This window comes from Salmo salar, chromosome ssa03 (assembly GCF_905237065.1).
Source record: "Salmo salar chromosome ssa03, Ssal_v3.1, whole genome shotgun sequence".
Classification (NCBI taxonomy): Eukaryota; Metazoa; Chordata; class Actinopteri; order Salmoniformes; family Salmonidae; genus Salmo; species Salmo salar.
This window is the reverse complement of record NC_059444.1, coordinates 97604405-97625428: the sequence shown is the minus strand read 5'-3', so window position 1 is coordinate 97625428 and position 21024 is coordinate 97604405. Positions and strand designations below refer to the sequence as shown.

Sequence of the window (21024 nt, the reverse complement as noted above, 5' to 3'; positions counted from 1 at the left end):
GGTTGGGGGGGCAGTGTAAATCACCGTTACTCACTAATTAAGTTGTCATTTTTGCAGATTCAGTTTGAGCTAGTAATGTTTCAGTATTTATTGTTTAGAAATCAGACATGACATAGTGCCATATATTTAACTGGCCAACTTTGGATTTCACCCCAATGGTTAAGACTGTTTGGAAGTTCTGGAGAGATCTCTCTCTTCGGCCATGCAGTGTGGCTAGCAAAAGCGATTGATTCTGGAATGATCAGGTTTACGCTGTACATCTAACATGACCATATGCACTGACTGTTGAAAGTAAAACTAGTGGTAATCTAATGTAGGCCTGTTCAGCAGGTATATCCAGATGAGAGATGTATCTGATACATAACAATAACATATGTTGTCAGTCAGCTGATAAAGCCTCATATCAACAAGACATTTCATCATTTGAATGCTGAAGGTGTGCAAGACACCTCATTGGTCAGCGTGTGACGCTGGGCACAGTGCTCAGTTTGACTACTGATATTGTCTAGGGATTCTTCCCCATGCTAAATAACCTGGAGACCAATGACGGTCAACACAGTGACATGCTCAGGTCCACACATCTTCTGTCACAAAAGATGAGGTGTAGAATGGAAAAACAATATGAAGGGGTTTTCCTGACTGATGCATGCTCCATTTGGACGGGTTTGGGGTCTGCAGACCGATGAACTCGTATCTTAAACATCTGAATGGGGACTGATAGGAAGTGACGTGTGTGCTGCTCTGCTGTGTCCCGAGAGACACACCGTTCTTCACTGGGCCAGTCAAGTTCAAATACTCAGCCAACTGCTGTCACGTCACCATCAATGATGACTGTCAATCATATCACACACACACACCCCTACCTGTTGGTAGTAGAGTTTCTTGGGCTGACGTGGTTTGAAGAACTGCAGCAAATCTCGGAGAGTTCCTTCATAGTTGTGTCTGAGAGGATTCCCAGGTCCGTCTCTGTACCTGCCCAGAGAGGAGAGGAGAGGGGGAGGAAAGAGGAGGAGGAGAGAGAAGGACAGAGGAGGAGAGAGATGGAGTAGGACGAGAAAGGGGGAGTAGGACGAGAAAGGGGGAGTAGGACGAGAAAGGGGGAGTAGGACGAGAAAGGGGGAGTAGGACAAGAGAGAGAGGGAAGGAAGAGGAGGGAGAGAGGGAGTAGGACGAGAGAGAGAGGGACAGGTTACTCAACAAGTCAACTTGGGGCTTCAAACTTTTTGTACTGACTCAGTGTGGTGCGTGAAACCGGAGTGTGTGTCCATGTGTGTGACGGCAGTCCTACCCCTGGGATTTGAAGAACTGGAGGAGCATGGGATCTGTGTTCAACCTCTGAGCCACCGTCTTCGCCACCTGACAGACAGACAGAGACAGACAGGTTAAAAAGATTCTCCAGCACTTTTGTAGGGTGCAGCACAGCTTCAAGAAAACAGTTGCTTTCAAACTACGGATGTCAAGGCAAATTGAGGTAAAACAGTAATTCTGCTGATAGATTATACATGTATGAACAACAAACACCTTGACACATCCAGCCCAAAGCTGTAGGTTAAAAAAAATACTTTCTTAGTGGCCAAAGTACCGGAGCATGTCTTTAACAAACACACTAGCTTTGTTGAACAATACCCAAATGTTGAAGGAACAGTCACATTGCAAGACAGTGTGACCTCTTGCTGACCTGGAAGTAGTTCATCCTGTTGGGAGTGTGTGTGTGTGTGTGTTACCTGGAAGTAGTTCATCCTGTTGGGAGTATGTGTGTGTGTGTGTTACCTGGAAGTAGTTCATCCTGTTGGGAGTATGTGTGTGTGTGTGTTACCTGGAAGTAGTTCATCCTGTTGGGAGTATGTGTGTGTGTGTGTTACCTGGAAGTAGTTCATCCTGTTGGGAGTATGTGTGTGTGTGTGTTACCTGGAAGTAGTTCATCCTGTTGGGAGTATGTGTGTGTGTGTGTTACCTGGAAGTAGTTCATCCTGTTGGGAGTGTGTGTGTGTGTGTGTTACCTGGAAGTAGTTCATCCTGTTGGGAGTATGTGTGTGTGTGTGTTACCTGGAAGTAGTTCATCCTGTTGGGAGTATGTGTGTGTGTGTGTGTTACCTGGAAGTAGTTCATCCTGTTGGGAGTGTGTGTGTGTGTGTGTGTGTGTGTGTGTGTGTGTGTGTGTGTGTGTGTGTGTGTGTGTGTTACCTGGAAGTAGTACATCCTGTTGGGAGTGTGTGTGTGTTACCTGGAAGTAGTTCATCCTGTTGGAGAGTGTGACAACAAAGCCGGGGTCGTTGTGGATGGTCTTGTCACAGAAGATAACATCCACTCGGTGGTAGAGGTCCCGGAAGTAGTCCTTGGCTGTGGGCAGCTCACTGCTGTCGTTCTCTGGGTCGTCTCTGTAGAGAGGGGAGGAGAGGGAGAGAGAGAGAGATAGAAAACAGACAGACATTAGCTGGGAGAGGCTAGTCAATGTGTTACTGAATTCTCCAAACACAATTGATGTGTTGGGAAGAGCATAACATTCTCTACAACAGGGCTCTCCAACTCTGTACCCTCCTGTAGGTTTTTGTTAGATTCCCGGGACCATGTTGGGATGACTTACTTCTGGAAGACGATGATGTCTCCGTCCATGAGTTCATCCAGGGCCTTGTCCAGTGACACGTCATAGTCCTGTATCCGCTCCGTTAAATTAGGCTTCACTTCCTAGAACACAGACACATGGGAGATGGAGGCTGTTTGTGTATATGTGTCAGACCTGGAGTTGGGTGTGTGTTCTCAACTGATAGAGGATAAGGCTAGTGTGTGTGTGTGTGTGTGTGTGTGTGTGTGTGTGTGTGTGTGTGTGTGTGTGTGTGTGTGTGTGTGTGTGTGTGTGGTAGGGGTTGCGGTTCACCAAACTCAAAGTTCAGTACGCGTTTAGGGGGGGTCACAGTTCGGTACGCATTGTGGTTTGGGGGGGGTCACAGTTCGGTACGCATTGTGGTTTGGGGGGGGGTGTCACAGTTCGGTACGCATTGTGGTTTGGGGGGGGGTCACAGATTGGTACGCATTGTGGTTTGGGGGGGGTCACAGTTCGGTACGCATTGTGGTTTGGGGGGGGGTCACAGTTCGGTACGCATTGTGGTTTGGGGGGGGTCACAGTTCGGTACGCATTGTGGTTTGGGGGGGGGTCACAGTTCGGTACGCATTGTGGTTTGGGGGGGTCACAGTTCGGTACGCATTGTGGTTTAGGGGGGGTCACAGTTCGGTACGCATTGTGGTTTGGGGGGGCACAGTTCGGTACGCATTGTGGTTTGGGGGGGGGCACAGTTCGGTACGCATTGTGGTTTGGGGGGGGCACAGTTCGGTACGCATTGTGGTTTGGGGGGGGTCACAGTTCGGTACGCATTGTGGCTTGGGGGGGGTTACAGTTCGGTACGCATTGTGGTTTGGGGGGGGGTCACAGTTCGGTACGCATTGTGGTTTGGGGGGGGTCACAGTTCGGTACGCATTGTGGTTTGGGGGGGTCACAGTTCGGTAAGCATTGTGGTTTGGGGGGGGTCACAGTTCGGTACGCATTGTGGTTTAGGGGGGTCACAGATCGGTACGCATTGTGGTTTGGGGGGGGTCACAGTTCGGTACGCATTGTGGTTTGGGGGGGTCACAGTTCGGTACGCATTGTGGTTTGGGGGGGGTCACAGTTCGGTACGCATTGTGGTTTGGGGGGGTCACAGTTCGGTACGCATTGTGGTTTGGGGGGGGTCACAGATTGGTACGCATTGTGGTTTGGGGGGGGTCACAGTTCGGTACGCATTGTGGTTTGGGGGGGTCACAGTTCGGTACGCATTGTGGTTTGGGGGGGTCACAGTTCGGTACGCATTGTGGTTTGGGGGGGGTCACAGTTCGGTACGCATTGTGGTTTGGGGGGGTCACAGTTCGGCACGCATTGTGGTTTAGGGGGGGGTCACAGTTCGGCACGCATTGTGGTTTGGGGGGCACAGTTCGGCACGCATTGTGGTTTGGGGGGGCACAGTTCGGTACGCATTGTGGTTTGGGGGGGCACAGTTCGGTACGCATTGTGGTTTGGGGGGGGTCACAGTTCGGTACGCATTGTGGCTTGGGGGGGGTTACAGTTCGGTACGCATTGTGGTTTGGGGGGGTCACAGTTCGGTACGCATTGTGGTTTGGGGGGGGTCACAGTTCGGTACGCATTGTGGTTTGGGGGGGGTCACAGTTCGGTAAGCATTGTGGTTTGGGGGGTCACAGTTCGGTACGCATTGTGGTTTAGGGGGGGGTCACAGATCGGTACGCATTGTGGTTTGGGGGGGTCACAGTTCGGTACGCATTGTGGTTTGGGGGGGTCACAGTTCGGTACGCATTGTGGTTTGGGGGGTCACAGTTCGGTACGCATTGTGGTTTGGGGGGGGTCACAGTTCGGTACGCATTGTGGTTTGGGGGGGGTCACAGTTCGGTACGCATTGTGGTTTGGGGGGGGTCACAGTTCGGTACGCATTGTGGTTTGGGGGGGGTCACAGTTCGGTACGCATTGTGGTTTGGGGGGGGTCACAGTTCGATACGCATTGTGGTTTAGGGGGGGTCACAGTTCGGTACGCATTGTGGTTTGGGGGGGGTCACAGTTCGGTACGCATTGTGGTTTGGGGGGGGTCACAGTTCGGTACGCATTGTGGTTTGGGGGGGGTCACAGTTCGGTACGCATTGTGGTTTGGGGGGGGTCACAGTTCGGTACGCATTGTGGTTTAGGGGGGGGTCACAGATCGGTACGCATTGTGGTTTGGGGGGTCACAGTTCGTACGCATTGTGGTTTGGGGGGGTCACAGTTCGGTACGCATTGTGGTTTGGGGGGGGTCACAGTTCGGTACGCATTGTGGTTTGGGGGGGGTCACAGTTCGGTACGCATTGTGGTTTGGGGGGGCACAGTTCGGCACGCATTGTGGTTTGGGGGGGCACAGTTCGGTACGCATTGTGGTTTGGGGGGGGCACAGTTCGGTACGCATTGTGGTTTGGGGGGGGTCACAGTTCGGCACGCATTGTGGCTTGGGGGGTCACAGTTCGGTACGCATTGTGGTTTGGGGGGGGGTTACAGTTCGGCACGCATTGTGGTTTGGGGGGGGGTCACAGTTCGGTACGCATTGTGGTTTGGGGGGGGTCACAGTTCGGCACGCATTGTGGTTTGGGGGGGTCACAGTTCGGTACGCATTGTGGTTTGGGGGGGGTCACAGTTCGGTACGCATTGTGGTTTGGGGGGGTCACAGTTCGGTACGCATTGTGGTTTAGGGGGGGTCACAGTTCGGTACGCATTGTGGTTTGGGGGGGCACAGTTCGGCACGCATTGTGGTTTGGGGGGGGCACAGTTCGGTACGCATTGTGGTTTGGGGGGGCACAGTTCGGACGCATTGTGGTTTGGGGGGGGTCACAGTTCGACGCATTGTGGCTTGGGGGGGGTTACAGTTCGGCACGCATTGTGGTTTGGGGGGGTCACAGTTCGGTACGCATTGTGGTTTGGGGGGGGTCACAGTTCGGTACGCATTGTGGTTTGGGGGGGGTCACAGTTCGGTAAGCATTGTGGTTTGGGGGGGGTCACAGTTCGGTACGCATTGTGGTTTAGGGGGGGGTCACAGATCGGTACGCATTGTGGTTTGGGGGGTCACAGTTCGGTACGCATTGTGGTTTGGGGGGGGTCACAGTTCGGTACGCATTGTGGTTTGGGGGGGTCACAGTTCGGTACGCATTGTGGTTTGGGGGGGGTCACAGTTCGGTACGCATTGTGGTTTGGGGGGGTCACAGATTGGTACGCATTGTGGTTTGGGGGGGGGGTCACAGTTCGGTACGCATTGTGGTTTGGGGGGGGTCACAGTTCGGTACGCATTGTGGTTTGGGGGGGGTCACAGTTCGGTACGCATTGTGGTTTGGGGGGGGGTCACAGTTCGGTACGCATTGTGGTTTGGGGGGGGTCACAGTTCGGTACGCATTGTGGTTTAGGGGGGGGTCACAGTTCGGTACGCATTGTGGTTTGGGGGCACAGTTCGGTACGCATTGTGGTTTGGGGGGGGCACAGTTCGGTACGCATTGTGGTTTGGGGGGGGCACAGTTCGGTACGCATTGTGGTTTGGGGGGGGGTCACAGTTCGGTACGCATTGTGGCTTGGGGGGGGGTTACAGTTCGGCACGCATTGTGGTTTGGGGGGGTCACAGTTCGGTACGCATTGTGGTTTGGGGGGGTCACAGTTCGGTACGCATTGTGGTTTGGGGGGGTCACAGTTCGGTAAGCATTGTGGTTTGGGGGGGTCACAGTTCGGTACGCATTGTGGTTTAGGGGGGTCACAGATCGGTACGCATTGTGGTTTGGGGGGGTCACAGTTCGGCACGCATTGTGGTTTGGGGGGGTCACAGTTCGGTACGCATTGTGGTTTGGGGGGGGTCACAGTTCGGTACGCATTGTGGTTTGGGGGGGGTCACAGTTCGGTACGCATTGTGGTTTGGGGGGGGTCACAGTTCGGTACGCATTGTGGTTTGGGGGGGGTCACAGTTCGGTACGCATTGTGGTTTGGGGGGGGTCACAGTTCGGTACGCATTGTGGTTTGGGGGGGTCACAGTTCGGTACGCATTGTGGTTTAGGGGGGGGTCACAGTTCGGTACGCATTGTGGTTTGGGGGGGGTCACAGTTCGGTACGCATTGTGGTTTGGGGGGGTCACAGTTCGGTACGCATTGTGGTTTGGGGGGGGTCACAGTTCGGTACGCATTGTGGTTTGGGGGGGGGTCACAGTTCGGTACGCATTGTGGTTTAGGGGGGGGTCACAGATCGGTACGCATTGTGGTTTGGGGGGTCACAGTTCGGTACGCATTGTGGTTTGGGGGGGGGTCACAGTTCGGTACGCATTGTGGTTTGGGGGGGGTCACAGTTCGGTACGCATTGTGGTTTGGGGGGGGTCACAGTTCGGTACGCATTGTGGTTTGGGGGGCACAGTTCGGTACGCATTGTGGTTTGGGGGGGGCACAGTTCGGTACGCATTGTGGTTTGGGGGGGGCACAGTTCGGTACGCATTGTGGTTTGGGGGGGGTCACAGTTCGGTACGCATTGTGGCTTGGGGGGGTCACAGTTCGGTACGCATTGTGGTTTGGGGGGGGTTACAGTTCGGTACGCATTGTGGTTTGGGGGGGGTCACAGTTCGGTACGCATTGTGGTTTGGGGGGGGGTCACAGTTCGGTACGCATTGTGGTTTGGGGGGGGGGTCACAGTTCGGTACGCATTGTGGTTTGGGGGGGGTCACAGTTCGGTAAGCATTGTGGTTTAGGGGGGGTCACAGATCGGTACGCATTGTGGTTTGGGGGGTCACAGTTCGGTACGCATTGTGGTTTGGGGGGGTCACAGTTCGGTACGCATTGTGGTTTGGGGGGTCACAGTTCGGTACGCATTGTGGTTTGGGGGGGGTCACAGTTCGGTACGCATTGTGGTTTGGGGGGGGCACAGTTCGGTACGCATTGTGGTTTGGGGGGGCACAGTTCGGTACGCATTGTGGTTTGGGGGGGGTCACAGTTCGGTACGCATTGTGGCTTGGGGGGGGTCACAGTTCGGTACGCATTGTGGTTTGGGGGGGTTACAGTTCGGTACGCATTGTGGTTTGGGGGGGGGTCACAGTTCGGTACGCATTGTGGTTTGGGGGGGGTTACAGTTCGGTACGCATTGTGGTTTGGGGGGGGTCACAGTTCGGCACGCATTGTGGTTTGGGGGGGGTCACAGTTCGGTACGCATTGTGGTTTGGGGGGGGTTACAGTTCGGTACGCATTGTGGTTTGGGGGGGTCACAGTTCGGTACGCATTGTGGTTTGGGGGGGGTTACAGTTCGGTACGCATTGTGGTTTAGGGGGGGTCACAGTTCGGTACGCATTGTGGTTTAGGGGGGGTCACAGTTCGGTAAGCATTGTGGTTTAGGGGGGGTCACAGTTCGGTACGCATTGTGGTTTGGGGGGGGTCACAGTTCGGTACGCATTGTGGTTTGGGGGGGGGTCACAGTTCGGTAAGCATTGTGGTTTGGGGGGGGTCACAGTTCGGTACGCATTGTGGTTTAGGGGGGGGTCACAGTTCGGTAAGCATTGTGGTTTAGGGGGGGGGGTCACAGTTCGGTAAGCATTGTGGTTTAGGGGTCATATATTTACATTTTGTGGTGTAATTACCCTTTAATTTAGGCGTGCACCAGCAAGTGTAGAAGACTAGTGGTTTGGTGTCCAGATCAGGTTTACCACCCAGTGTAGAGGACTAGTGGTGTGATGATCAGATTTACTGAAGGTTTACCACCCAGTGTAGAGGACTAGTGGTTTGATGATCAGATTTACTGAAGGTTTACCACCCAGTGTAGAGGACTAGTGGTTTGATGATCAGATTTACTGAAGGTTTACCACCCAGTGTAGAGGACTAGTGGTGTGATGATCAGATCAGATTTACTGAAGGTTTACCACCCAGTGTAGAGGACTAGTGGTTTGATGATCAGATCAGATTTACTGAAGGTTTACCACCCAGTGTAGAGGACTAGTGGTTTGATGATCAGATTTACTGAAGGTTTACCACCCAGTGTAGAAGACTAGTGGTGTGATGATCAGATTTACTGAAGGTTTACCACCCAGTGTAGAGGACTAGTGGTGTGATGATCAGATTTACTGAAGGTTTACCACCCAGTGTAGAGGACTAGTGGTGTGATGATCAGATTTACTGAAGGTTTACCACCCAGTGTAGAGGACTAGTGGTGTGATGATCAGATCAGATTTACTGAAGGTTTACCACCCAGTGTAGAGGACTAGTGGTTTGATGATCAGATTTACTGAAGGTTTACCACCCAGTGTAGAGGACTAGTGGTTTGATGATCAGATTTACTGAAGGTTTACCACCCAGTGTAGAGGACTAGTGGTTTGATGATCAGATTTACTGAAGGTTTACCACCCAGTGTAGAGGACTAGTGGTTTGTATTTTATGAAGTATTAATTCTGGTTCACAGTGCGGATCCAATAGAGGTCCTCGTATCGAATGGGTCGGTACAAATATGTTACTGTTACACCCTTAGTATGTGGATACGTGTTAGACCTGTGTTCTCACCTCAGAGAAGGCTAGTGTGTGTGTGTGTGTGTTCTCACCTCAGAGAAGGCTAGTGTGTGTGTGTTCTCACCTCATAGAGGATAAGGCTGGTCTCCTGTTGAAAGCCTGCTCTCTCACACATGACGGGCAGCAGGTCTCCTGGTAGAGAAAACAGCATACATTTAACACTGCTTTACACACACACACTTTTCAACTCTAATACTACTCCACATCCACCACAGGGTTCTCCTCAGGATTTAACAAGGTGGTGCTGCTGAGTAAGGAGAGGGAGGCATAACGCAACTCTCCCCCTCCCTCAAACGCAACTCCCCCCCCCCCTCAAACGCAACTCAACTCCCCCCCCCCTCAAACGCAACCACACAGCCCAGACACAGCAGGGTCCTTACGTATTGTTAGGAGAGGAGTCTGTACCACACAGCCCAGACACAGCAGGGTCCTTACGTATTGTTAGGAGAGGAGTCTGTACCACACAGCCCAGACACAGCAGGGTCCTTACGTATTGTTAGGAGAGGAGTCTGTACCACACAGCCCAGACACAGCAGGGTCCTTACGTATTGTTAGGAGAGGAGTCTGTACCACACAGCCCAGACACAGCAGGATACTTACGTATTTTACAGGATATAGCTGTGTAGATATGTCCACAATAATTTAAGCTTCTGCTTTTTGGATCATACATCTTCAGGAACAACATGACGTCGTCTGAAAAGAGAAGAAAGTTTGAGGACGATCATTAAAAAAAAAGGACAATCTATTTTTACTTGACCACAGTTACATGAAAAAACATTTCAATTTCTTTGAAACGACTTGTGATTTCATCTAGAAAAGTAAATGGCTTTAACCTGTTGGGGCTAGGGGGCAGTATTTGCACGGCCGGATAAAAAAACGTACCCGATTTAATCTGGTTACTACTCCTGCCCAGAAACTAGAATATGCATATAATTAGTAGATTTGGATAGAAAACACTAAAGTTTCTAAAACTGTTTGAATGGTGTCTGTGAGTATAACAGAACTCATATGGCAGGCCAAAACCTGAGAAGATTCCATACAGGAAGTGCCCTGTCTGACAATTTATTGTCCTTCTGTAGCCTCTCTATCAAAAATACAGCATCTGTGCTGTAACGTGACATTTTCTAAGGCTTCCATTGGCTCTCAGAAGGCGCCAGAAAGTGTAATGAGATGTCTGCAGTCTCTGGGCAAAGAACAGCAGCAGAGTTTGTTACTGGCCTGCCTGGGGACAGTGACACTGGAGATGCGCGTTCATGTGAATTCTCCATTTTGTTCTTTCAGTCTTTGAAGAATACAACGTCGCCCGGTTGGAATATTATTGCTATTTTAGGAGAAAAATTTCATAAAAATTGATTTTAAACAGCGTTTGACATGCTTCGAAGTACGGTAATGGAATATTTTGAAATGTTTTGTCACGAAATGCGCTCGCGCGTCACCCTTCGGCTTGTGACCTCAGCGCACGAACAAAACGGAGCCATTTCTATATATCTATGGATTATTTGGAACCAAAACAACATTTGTTGTTGAAGTAGAAGTCCTGGGAGTGCATTCTGACGAAGAACAGCAAAGGTAATCCAATTTTTCTTATAGTAAATCTGAGTTTGGTGAGTGCCAAACTTGGTGGGTGTCAAATTAGCTAGCCGTGATATCTACTCAGAATATTGCAAAATGTGCTTTCACCGAAAAGCTATTTTAAAATCGGACACCGCGATTGCATAAAGGAGTTCTGTATCTATAATTCTTAAAATAATTGTTATGTATTTTGTGAACGTTAATCGTGAGTAATTAAGTAAATTCACCTGAAGTTTGAGGTGTGTATGCTAGTTCTGAACATCACATGCTAATGTAAAAAGCTGTTTTTTGATATAAATATGAACTTGATTGAACAAAACATGCATGTATTGTATAACATAATGTCCTAGGAGTGTCATCTGATGAAGATCATCAAAGGTTAGTGCTGCATTTAGCTGTGGTTTTGTTTTTTGTGACAGATATGCTAGCTTGAAAAATGGATGTGGTTATTTCTGACTATGTACCTTCCTAACATAATCTAATGTTTTGCTTTCGCTGTAAAGCGGACAGTGTGGTTAGATTAACGAGAGTCTTATCTTTCAAGTGGTGTAATATAGTCCTATGTTTGAGAACTTTGAATTATGACATTTTGTGGTTTTAAATTTGGCGCTCTGATGCGTCACTGGCTGTTGAATAGTGCGGGACGATTTCGTCCCACCTACCCTATTAACTTGCAGCTTTGTACTTAGTAGTCGTTAGTCAGAGGGCGTTAACGCCCCCCCCCCCAGTCAGAGGGCGTTAACGCCCCCCCAGTCAGAGGGCGTTAACGCCCCCCCAGTCAGAGGGCGTTAACGCCCCCCAGTCAGAGGGCGTTAACGCCCCCCCAGTCAGAGGGCGTTAAGGCCCCCCCCCCAGTCAGAGGGCGTTAAGGCCCCCCCCAGTCAGAGGGCGTTAACGCCCCCAGTCAGAGGGCGTTAACGCCCCCAGTCAGAGGGCGTTAAGGCCCCCCAGTCAGAGGGCGTTAACGCCCCCCCAGTCAGAGGGCCTTAACGCCCGGCCCCCCCAGTCAGAGGGCGTTAAGGCCCCCCAGTCAGAGGGCGTTAAGGCCCCCCCAGTCAGAGGGCGTTAAGGCCCCCCCCAGTCAGAGGGCGTTAACGCCCCCCAGTCAGAGGGCGTTAACGCCCCCCAGTCAGAGGGCGTTAAGGCCCCCCCAGTCAGAGGGCGTTAACGCCCCCCAGTCAGAGGGCGTTAAGGCCCCCCCCCAGTCAGAGGGCGTTAACGCCGCCGCCGCCCCCCCCCAGTCAGAGGGCGTTAACGCCCAGTGTCCTAAACAACCTGGGAATAAAGGAATATCAGAATAACAGTCTTTGATAATCGGTAATAATCTGTCAAATAAATGTCTAAACGCACGGTCTTTGTCGAACTTGGGTAACGTTGCTCCACTGGCAGCCATCTCAGGATCCACCGTCTCCAAAAATATAGTCCAGGGATTCTCATTGTCGCTCAAGTCTATCATCTGGGGAGGAAATACACACAGGGTTACACACACACAAACCACATCTACACACACCAGTCCCTCTACTGTCTTCCAAGAGACTACAGGACAGTTTCCAGGTCAGCCTGATGGTTGTGTTACTCACAGACTTGCTGCAGTCTGCCTCGTAGTCCAGCATGGCAGGTCTCTTGGTGCCGTTGCTCCGGGCCTGCATGGGCCACAGCCTCATCTGGTCCTGTGGGAAACCCTGCAGCACATCAATACACACTGTCAGACTGGGGCTACACACAAGCATGGTTCCTCTCAAGGTTTCTTACTTTGGCGTCCTCTGGGAGAAGAAGAACAGTGGTCGAACAGCAGGTTAAAGGTTAACTGAGGAGAGGACAGCAACACACAGAGAGAAGAGAGTCTCACCATGGTCTGGGAGAGATTCTGGACAAACTCCTGCAGCGTGGAGCTCTTCAGGACCTTGAACACAGTGTACTTCACCTTCTCCTCATCATACATGTCATTACCCTGGTGACCACAGAACTGGTCCTCTGTCACAATCTGGGAGGAGAGAGAGAGGGGGAGGAGAGGAGAAGGAGAGAGAGAGGGCGAGGGGGAAGGTAGGGGGAAGATACAGAGGTAGGGGGAAGATACATGGAGAGAGAGACAAGTGATTCATAACACCAACATTCTCCAAAAGCTGTTCTGTTATTAGCTGGACCTGTGACTGGGGGGGAAGAGGAGAGAGCTCCAAGCCTTACCTGGACCTGCATGTAGAGATGGGCCTCCTGCCGCTCCTTCCTCTTCTGAGCCTCAACCCTCTTCTCCTCCTGAAGCCTCTCCACCAGCTGCTGGGGGATGTCCACGTCGTTTACCGCCAGCAGCACCTCACCTGGGGGGAGACGGGTAAACACAGGGTTACTTAACAATACCTCACCTGGGGGGAGACGGGTAAACACAGGGTTACCTAACAATACCTCACCTGGGGGGAGACGGGTAAACACAGGGTTACCTAACAATACCTCACCTGGAGTGTTGACTACCATGTGCTACAAAAGGTAGTATAAGGCTTCATAGAGTTATAAAAGTCACCATACCCTGACTTAAGCTACTGAGTTGTAAAGCGCCATAAGGTGACTTACTGAGTTTGGACTCGCGGATGTACACCAGCATGTAAGCGTTGGTGCAGTGACGTACTGATAGGTCGTCGTCATGGCCACCGTAGTTGTGTTCAATGGCTTCCTCCTTGGTGCACCGTGACACCACGTCATCATCAAACTTACACCACTGGAGGAGGAGGAGAGACAGAGAGGAACAGATGTACGTTATAAAGAAAACAGTTGATGTTCCATCATTCTATCATTTCTCAGGACACAACATGAGCAGAGTGTTGGCTGCATATTATGACATAATTTCCTCTTACTAGGTTAATAACATGATAAAACACCTTCCAGGTTGACAATACAACACATTAATGATCAGATATACTAGTGCATTTAACTGATTGGTGGGTTGGGGGACTCACGATGGGCTCCTTGACGCTGACTTTTCCGTCTCCTTTGGGGTTGAGGTAGACAACATAGTGTCCTCCGTGGTTGTCTCCGCTGTGCACCAGCACGGCATGCAGGATGTAGTTGGCCGGGTCCTTAGAGTCAGTCTTCTGGAGGAACTCATCCAGGGGAAGCTGCTCCGGAAACTCAAACCTGGGAGGGGGAGGAGAGACAGAGACACAGAGAGGGGGGCGAGACGGAGAGGGGGCGAGACGGAGAGGGGGCGAGAGGAAGAAAAGGTGTTTTTGCGATCAGTATTATCGTGTCCATGTTCTTCCTGTGTTGTAGCTTCAATGTGAGCTCCATTCAGGACATCAGACAGGTATGTGCTGTGTTACATTTACATTTAAGTCATTTAGCAGACGCTCTTATCCAGAGCGACTTTCAAAATGGTGCATTCACCTTATGATATCCAGTGGAACAACCACTTTACAATAGTGCATCTAAATATTTTAAGGGGGGGGTTAGAAGGATTACTTTATCCTATCCTAGGTATTCCTTAAAGAGGTGGGGTTTCAGGTGGTCCTGTCCTGGCGTCGTGAGGGAGCTTGTTCCACCATTGGGGTGCCAGAGCAGCGAACAGTTTTGACTGGGCTGAGCGGGAACTGTGCTTCCTCAGAGGTAGGGAGGCGAGCAGGCCAGAGGTGGATGAACGGAGTGCCCTTGTTTGGGTGTAGGGCCTGATCAGAGCCTGAAGGTACGGAGGTGCCGTTCCCTTCACAGCTCCGTAGGCAAGCACCATGGTCTTGTAGCGGATGCGAGCTTCAACTGGAAGCCAGTGGAGAGAGCGGAGGAGCGGGGTGACGTGAGAGAACTTGGGAAGGTTGAACACCAGACGGGCTGCGGCGTTCTGGATGAGTTGTAGGGGTTTAATGGCACAGGCAGGGAGCCCAGCCAACAGCGAGTTGCAGTAATCTAGACGGGAGATGACAAGTGCCTGGATTAGGACCTGCGCCGCTTCCTGTGTGAGGCAGGGTTGTACTCTGCGAATGTTGTAGAGCATGAACCTACAGGATCGGGTCACCGCCTCGATGTTAGCGGAAAACGACAGGGTGTTGTCCAGGATCACGCCAAGGTTCTTAGCACTCTGGGAGGAGGACACAAGGGAGTTGTCAACCGTGATGGCGAGATCATGGAACGGGCAGTCCTTCCCCGGGAGGAAGAGCAGCTCCGTCTTGCCGAGGTTCAGCTTGAGCTGGTGATCCGTCATCCACACTGATACCCCAGTGGTACAGTTACCGCGACCTACACGGGGGGTGGTACAGTTACCGCGACCTACACGGGGGGTGGTACAGTTACCGCGACCTACACGGGGGGTGGTACAGTTACCGCGACCTACACGGGGGGTGGTACAGTTACCGCGACCTACACGGGGGGTGGTACAGTTACCGCGACCTACACGGGGGTAAGTTACCGCGACCTACACAGGGGTAAGTTACCACAACCTACACAGGGGTAAGTTACCACGACCTACACTGAGTGTACAAAACATTAGGAACACCAGCTCTTTCCATGACATAGACTGACCAGGTGTTATACATGACAGACTGACCAGGTGTTATACATGACATTGACTGACCAGGTGAATCCAGGTAAAAGATATGATCCCTTATTGATGTCACCTGTTAAATCCACTTCAATCAGTGTAGATGAAGGGGAGGAGACAGGTTAAAGAAGGATTTTTAAGCCTTGAGACAATTGAGACATGGATTGTGTATGTGTGCTATTCAGAGGACAAGACAAAAGATTTAAGTGCCTTTGAACGGGATATGGCAGTAGATGCCAGGTGCACCGGATTGTGTCAAGAACTGCAACGCTGCTGAGTTTTTCACACTCAACAGTTTCCCTGTGTGTACCAAGAATGGTCCACCACCCAAAGGACATCCAGCCAACTGGACACAACTGTGGGAAGCATTGGAGTCAACATGGGCCAGCATCCCTGTGGAACACTTTCAACACCTTGTAGAGTGAACAGGCTGTTCTGAGGGCAAAACAGGGGCAACTCAATATTAGGAAGGTGTTCTTAATGTTTGGTATAGTCAGTGTACCTGTGGAATCAACATGTTTAGACAGGTGTGTGTGTCGGTGTGTGTGCCCAGTGTGTGCCCAGTGTGCGCCCAGTGTGTGAGCTAGATGTGTTACCTGTCGTTGATCTTGATGTTTTGGTCGGTCTGAGGGTCGTACATGAACCTCATCAGCTGCAGGTGCAGTATGGGAGGGAAAGTCAGGAACTTCACCCCCTTCTCCGCTTCCTGGAAACACACACATGGCCAGGAAGTTTACTGACTCATCATCCATGTGTCCTACCTCCAGTAGATTATACAGGACCGGAAAACCCTCCAGGTTTATATCTAGATTATACAGGACCGGAAAACGCTCCAAGTCTGAATCTAGATTATACAGGACCAGAAACCCTCCAGGTCTGAATCTAGACAGAAAGTATGTGTAGATTATACAGGACCAGAGATGTTCAACTAACTGACCCTTCTCTGGTCCAAATAATTCATTTTTACCAACAAATCCATCCTAAGAATTTTGAAATCCTGTTGTGGCCCTCAAACCAAAAATGATTGTAGAACAGGTGGACAGCCTCACCTATAGGCCATGTTCATAAAGCACATTTACACTCATCATTAACCTGTTCTACAGCCTCACCTATAGGCCATGTTCATAAAGCACATTTACACTCATCATTAACCTGTTCTACAGCCTCACCTATAGGCCATGTTCATAAAGCACATTTACACTCATCATTAACCTGTTCTACAGCCTCACCTATAGGCCATGTTCATAAAGCACATTTACACTCATCATTAACCTGTTCTACAGCCTCACCTATAGGCCATGTTCATAAAGCACATTTACACTCATCATTAACCTGTTCTACAGCCTCACCTATAGGCCATGTTCATAAAGCACATTTACACTCATCATTAACCTGTTCTACAGCCTCACCTATAGGCCATGTTCATAAAGCACATTTACACTCATCATTAACCTGTTCTACAGCCTCACCTATAGGCCATGTTCATAAAGCACATTTACACTCATCATTAACCTGTTCTACAGCCTCACCTATAGGCCATGTTCATAAAGCACATTTACACCATTCATTAACTCTATATAAACATTATGAAGATGTTATGGCCACCCGTAGTCTTATAAAGCATCTTTTAACCATACATAAGGCCTTTATAAAGCCTGAATAAGGCCTCACCTGTAGGCCGTGTTCTCCTGCGTCGTATTTGTTGTCTCCGTCAAGCTGCTCCACAGCGACATAGTCCTTAAAGGACTCAAAGACTAGAGAGAGAAGAGAAACAGTTAGCCACACACACACACACACACACACACACACACACACACACACACACACACACACACACACACACACACACACACACACACACACACACACACACACACACACACACACACACACACACACACACACACACACACACACACACACACCAGCTCTGTTTGTTCACTATTCCTAGCAGGCTAGTCTTCTTTGTGTGTTCACTATTCCTAGCAGGCTAGTCTTCTTTGTGTGTTCACTATTCCTAGCAGGCTAGTCTTCTTTGTGTGTTCACTATTCCTAGCAGGCTAGTCTTCTTTGTGTGTTCACTATTCATAGCAGGCTAGTCTTCTTTGTGTGTTCACTATTCATAGCAGGCTAGTCTTCTTTGTGTGTTCACTATTCATAGCAGGCTAGTCTTCTTTGTGTGTTCACTATTCATAGCAGGCTAGTCTTCTTTGTGTGTTCACTATTCATAGCAGGCTAGTCTTCTTTGTGTGTTCACTATTCATAGCAGGCTAGTCTTCTTTGTGTGTTCACTATTCCTAGCAGGCTAGTCTTCTTTGTGTGTTCACTATTCCTAGCAGGCTAGTCTTCTTTGTGTGTTCACTATTCCTAGCAGGCTAGTCTTCTTTGTGTGTTCACTATTCATAGCAGGCTAGTCTTCTTTGTGTGTTCACTATTCATAGCAGGCTAGTCTTCTTTGTGTGTTCACTATTCATAGCAGGCTAGTCTTCTTTGTGTGTTCACTATTCATAGCAGGCTAGTCTTCTTTGTGTGTTCACTATTCATAGCAGGCTAGTCTTCTTTGTGTGTTCACTATTCCTAGCAGGCTAGTCTTCTTTGCAATCAACTTGTCTGACAGGGAAACTGATGTGAAGAAGCTGTCCATGGTCACATTTCTGCCTTTGTCCATGTAAGGCTCCACGAGACTCTAAACCACACTGTCAAACAGTCGCTCACCCGCCGGCCTGGTTTCCCACCCGCCGGCCTGGTTTCCCACCCGCCGGCCTGGTTTCCCACCCGCCGGCCTGGTTTCCCACCCGCCGGCCTGGTTTCCCAAGCCAGTACCTGGTTGGGACATCAGCGGCTAACCAAAACTGAAGTCACATGTTCCATTATCAGCTTCTATCTCGTTTCTATTGGCCATTCAGCCACTGATGATATTTTAATGTTATGTTTATTATGTTACTAGTTTTTTGCTTGTAGAATTGCATGTAATTGGTTAAAAAGAAACTTGATCATTTGTCTGCACCACCAAGATGGGGGCCTCTAAATGTCTCTAAAATCCTGCCGCGCCGACAGGACGACTGAGCCCCTTTCCAAAGCAGAAAACCCCCTGTATACGGACGGAGACTGGAGCGATATGACACACATCCAATAACCCAGAGAAAGAAAGTGATTGATACTCACTGTTTTTCTTTCCTTTGATACTGAGCTGGATGTCGTAGTAATCCTCTATCCGCTCTGACCGGTAGTCAACGTGCTTACACTGGATATAGGACTGGAGCGAGAGAGAGAGACAACACACAGTTACACTGGATATAGGACTGGAGAGAGAGAGAGACAACACACAGTTACACTGGATATAGGACTGGAGAGAGAGAGAGACAACACACAGTTACACTGGATATAGGACTGGAGAGAGAGAGAGAGAGAGACAACACACAGTTACACTGGATATAGGACTGGAGAGAGAGAGAGAGAGAGAGACAACACACAGTTACACTGGATATAGGACTGGAGAGAGAGAGAGAGAGAGACAACACACAGTTACACTGGATATAGGACTGGAGAGAGAGAGAGAGAGAGACAACACACAGTTACACTGGATATAGGACTGGAGAGAGAGTGACAACACACAGTTACACTGGATATAGGCCTGGAGAGAGAGTGACAACACACAGTTACACTGGATATAGGACTGGAGAGAGAGAGAGAGAGAGACAACACACAGTTACACTGGATATAGGACTGGAGAGAGAGAGAGAGAGACAACACACAGTTACACTGGATATAGGACTGGAGAGAGAGAGAGAGAGACAACACACAGTTACACTGGATATAGGACTGGAGAGAGAGAGAGAGAGAGACAACACATAGTTACACTGGATATAGGACTGGAGAGAGAGTGACAACACACAGTTACACTGGATATAGGACTGGAGAGAGAGTGACAACACACAGTTACACTGGATATAGGACTGGAGAGAGAGAGAGAGAGAGAGAGAGAGAGAGAGAGAGAGAGAGAGAGAGAGAGAGAGAGAGAGAGAGAGAGAGAGAGAGAGAGAGAGAGAGAGAGAGAGAGAGAGAGAGAGAGAGAGAGAGACAACACACAGTTACACTGGATATAGGACTGGAGAGAGAGAGAGACAACACACAGTTACACTGGATATAGGACTGGAGAGAGAGAGTGACAACACACAGTTACACTGGATATAGGACTGGAGAGAGAGAGTGACAACACACAGTTACACTGGATATAGGACTGGAGAGAGAGAGTGACAACACACAGTTACACTGGATATAGGACTGGAGAGAGAGAGTGACAACACACAGTTACACTGGATATAGGACTGGAGAGAGAGAGTGACAACACACAGTTACACTGGATATAGGACTGGAGAGAGAGAGTGACAACACACAGTTACACTGGATATAGGACTGGAGAGAGAGTGACAACACACAGTTACACTGGATATAGGACTGGAGAGAGAGAGACAACACACAGTTACACTGGATATAGGACTGGAGAGAGAGAGACAACACACAGTTACAATGGATATAGGACTGGAGAGAGAGAGTGACAATACAGTTACACTGGATATAGGACTGGAGAGAGAGAGAGATACAACACATAGTTACACTGGATATAGGACTGGAGAGAGAGACAACACACAGTTACACTGGATATAGGACTGGAGAGAGAGAGAGAGATACAACACATAGTTACACTGGATATAGGACTGGAGAGAGCGACAGACCTCAATGGGGAGAGAGAATAGAGGACGTGAACGTACCACCATCTTTCCTCTGAACAGTTTGGGGATGGTTCCCTCCACGCAGGTGCCTTTCATTTTGTTCTCAACGTTGTCCAGGAGCTGGAACACACACATTATGGAAGGAACAGTGTGTGAGCGGAGCAGAGTTGGAGCGTTGGGCTTCTCACCCTCTCCAATCTGGCTCCAGCAACGTTCACTTCCCTAGCTCAGGGCGCGCCCGGCCCAGCATGCATTTGTAGTCTAATTGTGTGCCACTATAGCCCCTTGCTTTAGCTACTGTCATGGAGTTCACTAAATATTTTCATCAAGAAACTGATAAAACACACAGGTGCTAAATCAAGGTGACTTACAAAGATGAGGACCAAGAGCAAGAGAGGGAGTGTGGTGATGTAGTGTCCACAACTAAAGAAGAGAGGCAGTGTGGTGATGTAGTGTCCACAACTAAAGAAGAGAGGGAGTGTGGTGATGTAGTGTCCACAACTAAAGAAGAGAGGCAGTGTGGTGATGTAGTGTCCACAACTAAAGAAGAGAGGCAGTGTGGTGATGTAGTGTCCACAACTAAAGAAGAGAGGGAGTGTGGTGATGTAGTGTCCACAACTAAAGAAGAGAGGGAGTGTGGTGATGTAGTGTCCACAACTAAAGAAGAGAGGGAGTGTGGTGATGTAGTGTCCACAACTAAAGAAGAGAGGGAGTGTGGTGATGTAGTGTCCACAACTAAAGAAGAGAGGGAGTGTGGTGATGTAGTGTCCACAACTAAAGAAGAGAGGGAGTGTGGTGATGTAGTGTCCACAACTAAAGAAGAGAGGGAGTGTGGTGATGTAGTGTCCACAACTAAAGAAGAGAGGGAGTGTGGTGATGTAGTGTCCACAACTAAAGAAGAGAGGCAGTGTGGTGATGTAGTGTCCACAACTAAAGAAGAGAGGCAGTGTGGTGATGTAGTGTCCACAACTAAAGAAGAGAGGGAGTGTGGTGATGTAGTGTCCACAACTAAAGAAGAGAGGCAGTGTGGTGATGTAGTGTCCACAACTAAAGAAGAGAGGGAGTGTGGTGATGTAGTGTCCACAACTAAAGAAGAGAGGGAGTGTGGTGATGTAGTGTCCACAACTA

At 49.8% G+C, this 21024-nt stretch overlaps 1 protein-coding gene across 2 annotated transcripts in view; it reads right to left on the bottom strand.

Annotated features, from left to right (window-relative positions):
- The window catches only part of LOC106594924 (ubiquitin carboxyl-terminal hydrolase 7), a 73499-nt gene that overhangs the window by 12195 nt on the left and 40280 nt on the right, over window positions 1-21024 (bottom strand). The window contains exons 9-24 of one of the 2 annotated variants that reach the window (XM_045715934.1): window positions 19936-20016; window positions 18329-18419; window positions 16835-16917; window positions 15760-15869; window positions 13593-13770; window positions 13210-13354; window positions 12829-12959; window positions 12494-12628; window positions 12225-12326; window positions 11995-12100; window positions 9673-9765; window positions 9137-9204; window positions 2585-2685; window positions 2225-2378; window positions 1289-1356; window positions 864-972 (exon numbers count right to left, since the gene is read on the bottom strand). In XM_045715934.1, the coding sequence (XP_045571890.1) occupies window positions 864-972; window positions 1289-1356; window positions 2225-2378; window positions 2585-2685; window positions 9137-9204; window positions 9673-9765; window positions 11995-12100; window positions 12225-12326; window positions 12494-12628; window positions 12829-12959; window positions 13210-13354; window positions 13593-13770; window positions 15760-15869; window positions 16835-16917; window positions 18329-18419; window positions 19936-20016 (1755 nt within the window). The remainder of the gene's footprint in view (window positions 1-863; window positions 973-1288; window positions 1357-2224; window positions 2379-2584; window positions 2686-9136; window positions 9205-9672; window positions 9766-11994; window positions 12101-12224; window positions 12327-12493; window positions 12629-12828; window positions 12960-13209; window positions 13355-13592; window positions 13771-15759; window positions 15870-16834; window positions 16918-18328; window positions 18420-19935; window positions 20017-21024) is intronic. The other variant, XM_045715935.1, reaches the window with a different exon arrangement.